At 71.2% G+C, this 4,059-nt stretch overlaps 1 protein-coding gene and 1 non-coding gene across 2 annotated transcripts; both read left to right on the top strand.

Moving 5' to 3' along the window:
* The first annotated feature begins 384 nt into the window (after positions 1-384).
* On the top strand, positions 385-518 carry LOC118159222. Its single transcript, XR_004747049.1, has one exon. It is a non-coding gene; the product is annotated as a small nucleolar RNA SNORA9 (small nucleolar RNA).
* Positions 519-2,544: 2,026 nt separating this feature from the next.
* On the top strand, positions 2,545-3,958 carry LOC118159221 (unconventional myosin-Ig-like; the record flags this gene model as incomplete). The annotated part of the gene is made up of 5 exons (XM_035313834.1): positions 2,545-2,696; positions 3,125-3,333; positions 3,416-3,509; positions 3,642-3,807; positions 3,899-3,958. Coding segments are annotated over exons 1-5 (624 nt in total), but the record flags the coding sequence as incomplete, so codon positions are not given.
* Positions 3,959-4,059: the final 101 nt, after the last annotated feature.

The raw sequence follows: 4,059 nt of genomic DNA, 5'->3' as shown, positions 1-4,059 counted from the left end.
GGAGGCTATAGAAATCCCGCACACGGCCCCGGCCTCTGTAAGGGCGTCAGCGGCGCGGGGAGTTGCATAACCCCGCCCCCTCCCTTTGCGGCGTGACCACGCCCCCCTCACCGCCCGCCGCGGCGTGCTGACGTCATGCGCCGCCGCCGCTGAGGTCTCGCAGCCATGGCGGGCGTGGAGGAAGGTGGGGATCGCCGCCATCCGCCTCCATCCGCCGCCATCCGCCTCCATCTGCCGCCGGAGCCGCTCCTGAGGGCCGCAGGAGGGGTGAGGGCGCCTCGCGGTGCCGGGATTTGCCCCGGATGGGTTTCGTTACGGTGCCCGTGCCGCGATGCCGAGCTGCGGCCTGCTCCCGGGGCCTGTGTGAGGGGCCCCCGTCCCCTCCCGCAAGCCGTCCAGCGTGGCGGGGCCTGCGGTGGCTCCAGCCGTTCCTACAGCGCTTGCCAGAGCAGCCCCGGGGTGGTTTGAGGCCTCCCCCTGCGCCCCTCGGGGGGAGGCTATAGAAATCCCGCACACGGCCCCGGCCTCTGTAAGGGCGTGAGGGGTGCGAGGGGGGTGGGAGAGGTCGGCAGGGAGCTGGGGGGTGGGGGTGGGGGTCACCCGTTCCCATTGGGTCTGCGGAGCCGCCCCCCTTCACATCCCTTCTCTCTCCTAACTCCGTGCTGCTTCTTTCCAGGTCGCAGCCTCCCCTCCTATGGCCAGGGAAGATGTCAGAAGCTGCAGGGATCCAGCAGGTAACTTAGTGGGGCCCCCCCGAAGGCCCTTCTGCACCCCGCGATGCCACAGCCAGGCTTACTCAGGCCTGCTCCATGAGGCTTTTAAGGACCTCGCGGCCTCTTTGGGGCCACCAAACGAGTGGAGTGCCCGCGAGCTGCGACCTCCCCACCGTGCCCAGAAGCTTGGTTTGCCAAGCCCTGCGCCGTGCCCGCAAAGCTCCAGTGAGCTCCGGGGGCCGCAAGCCTTCCAGCGTGGCAGGGCCTGCGGTGGCCCCGTCCATTCCTGCAGCGCTTGCCAGAGCAGCTCCAGGAGCTCTGGGGCCTCCCCCTGCACCCCTGGGCGAGGCCGTTGGGGTCTTGGTCACACTCGAGTGTTGCTCCCCCTGCCCGCGGTGTCTGCTGGGGTTTTGCCGCCTCCTTTACTCGCTCTAATTCTTATCCTGCAGGGCTTTAAATCCCGATCTCTGCGCCTCTCGTCCCACGATGCGTTGGGCGGAGAGAGGAGCGGCGGCTGCAGCCCCGCCTTGGCCGTGTGAGGTCCCTCCCGTGCCGGTGTCGCAGCCGTGAAGCCGCCTGCCAAGCCGTGGGCAGCGATCCGAGCCCCTCTGGGGAATCCTACAGAGGTAAGACGAGCCCTGGGGCCCTCTGACACCACCCGAGCCCACCATGCCCACGGGAGGTGGGGGTGGTCGGGGGCCAAGGAGAAGCTCAGAAGTCGCCGGGCTGGCGGTGGGGCCGTGGCTGCGGGGCGAGGCAACACGCTGCAGGGGGTGGCCTTGGTTCCGCAGCCTCGCAGCGGGTTTCCTGAGAAACCAAGGTGTCCCCGGGGCCGCCTCAGCCCGGATAAAAAGCATCTGAGCGAGCTTGGCCCGTTCCCGTGACTAACGAGGCTCTCTGTCTTTAATTCCAGGAGAAATGCCGCAGCCCGTGCCGAGCGCCCGGCCCCGCTGGCACTGCCGAGGAGCTGCCTGATGCCGTGGGGTGCTCGCGTCCCCACGGCTGCCTTCAGGGAGGGAGAGGGTTGGGGTGGGTTCCCCCGCCCTCGGGACAGAGGCTGCCGCTCTCCGGAGCGCCCAGCGCTGAGTATGAGGAGGGGTGAGCGCTGGACCGAGGTTTTGGGGTAAAACCACTCCTGTTTAGCGCTGTAAAGCACGCGTCGGTCAATAAATACAACTTCCCGACGTTCCTCCTGTCTCCTTGCATCCGTGGTGCTGGTGCAGGCCGCGCCCTGCTGCGACGAGAGCTCCGGGGGCTTGAGCTGGGGTGTCCGGGGCAGGGAAATACCCCCGGGGCTGCGGTCCCTGGGTGCGGTGACATCGTCCGGCCCTGCCCCAGCGCCCCGCACCGTCCTGGTGCCGTCCCAGCACCGCCAGCCCCACGGGCGGAGGCACCGAGCAGCGCCCGCGGGCGTGGGGCCGGATGCGGCCAGGCACCGGAACGGGCGTAGCGGGCGCAGCGGCGCCTCCGGAGGGAAGTGACGCCGCGTGACCGCAGCTGGGGACACCGCGGTGGTCCCGATGGATAACGGGGGGGGGTGTCCCAGCCCCGCGCCCCCCACCCAGTAACCGCAGCGCAGCCCAAGGCTTGGGCGGGTGCACCGAGCGCCCACCCTTCTCCACGAGGACGGGTGCTGCAGGGCCGACGGTGCCCGAGCAGCCCCGGGGCGTGGCACCGAGCACAAATCCCCACCCCGTGGTCCCGGCCGTCCCCATCCCACCTCACCCCACTGCCACCCGTGGGAGGTGGTGACGGGGCCGGGCCGCCTCCAGTCCCGCGCGCAGCGCCTGCGCCGCTGCCTCGGCGGGGCGGTGGCGGCGGTGCAGGAAGCCGGCGCGGTCCTTTGGGTAGGGGGGGAAGTCGGCGCCCCGCGCTCGGTGGGCGCAGCATGGCGGAGCAGGAGGGCCCCGAGTTCGGCAAGGCCGACTTCGTCCTGCTGGACGAGGTGACCATGGAGCACTTCATGGAGAACCTGCGCCTGCGGTACGGAGGGGCGCGGGGGGCGAGGGGCCGGGCCGGCCTCGACGGAGGACGCGGGCGATGCTCCACGACGCCGTCCCCGGCAGGGCGGTGCCGGGGGCTGCCGCCAGCACCGGGGGACCCCGAATCCCTTGCGATGACGGGGAAGCGGCCCCGGGGCGCAAATCCTGGCTCTGCCTCGGGCGGTGCCGGTGGAAGGAAACCGAAGGCGCGTCCGCGGCGCTGGGCTGGGGCTGTGGGTGCGGGGCCCGGGGGATGCGCAGGCCTGACCGTGCACCGCTCTCGCACACCCACGCGTCCGTCCGTCCCGCTGCGCGTCCCAACCGCGGTGCCCCGCGCTTCCTGCCCCCCCCCCCCCCTGCCCCACGGCGGCCGTGGCCGGCCCCGGCGCGGCGACGGTGCGCGGTGTCACCCTGCCCCACCGCCCGCAGGTTCTCGAAGGGCCGCATCTACACCTACATCGGGGAGGTGGTGGTGGCGGTGAACCCGTACCGGGCCATGGGGCTCTACGGCCCCGCCGTGGTGGAGCAGTACCGGGGCCGCGAGCTCTACGAGCGCCCGCCGCACCTCTTCGCCTTGGCCGACGCCGCCTACAAGGCCATGAAGCGCCGCGCCAAGGACACCTGCATCGTCATCTCGGGTAGGGGCAGGCAAAGGGGGGCGCCCCGGGGGTCCGGGCACCCATGGGGGGGGTGCCCTCGCCCACCTCCTGCTTCTGCCAGGTGAGAGCGGGGCGGGGAAGACGGAGGCCAGCAAGTACATCATGCAGTACATCGCCGCCATCACCAACCCCACCCAGCGCGCCGAGGTGGAGAGGTGGGGCCGGCTCCGTGGCGCCCGTGCCCGGGGATCAGAGCGGGGTGGTCCCTGGGGGGGCTCCGTGCCCGTAGGGGTGGTGTGGGGGGGGCCGGGGGGCGCCAGGCCGTGCCTTCACGCCGCGCCGCGCAGGGTGAAGAACGTGCTGCTGAAGTCCAACTGCGTCCTGGAGGCCTTCGGCAACGCCAAGACCAACCGCAACGACAACTCGAGCCGCTTCGGCAAGTACATGGACATCAACTTCGACTTCAAGGGCGACCCCACGGGCGGCCACATCCACAACTACCTCCTGGAGAAGGTGCGTGGGGCGTGGGCACGGGGCGTGGGCACGGGGGCGTGGTGCTGGCCCACGGCACCACCCGGCACCCACCCGCTGCCGCCTCTTCCAGTCCCGAATCCTCCAGCAGCAGCCGGGAGAGAGGAACTTCCACTCCTTCTACCAGGTGAGGGTGGGACGGGGTGGGATCGATGGGGTGGGGACGGGATGGGGATGGGGATGGGGAGGGGATGGGGATGGGATGGGGAGGGGGAGGGGGATGGGGATGGGGAT

Source organism: Oxyura jamaicensis, unplaced genomic scaffold (assembly GCF_011077185.1).
Source record: "Oxyura jamaicensis isolate SHBP4307 breed ruddy duck unplaced genomic scaffold, BPBGC_Ojam_1.0 oxyUn_random_OJ68800, whole genome shotgun sequence".
NCBI lineage: Eukaryota > Metazoa > Chordata > Aves > Anseriformes > Anatidae > Oxyura > Oxyura jamaicensis.
Note: the sequence above shows the minus strand (reverse complement) of the source record. Positions and strands in the feature narration are given on the sequence as shown.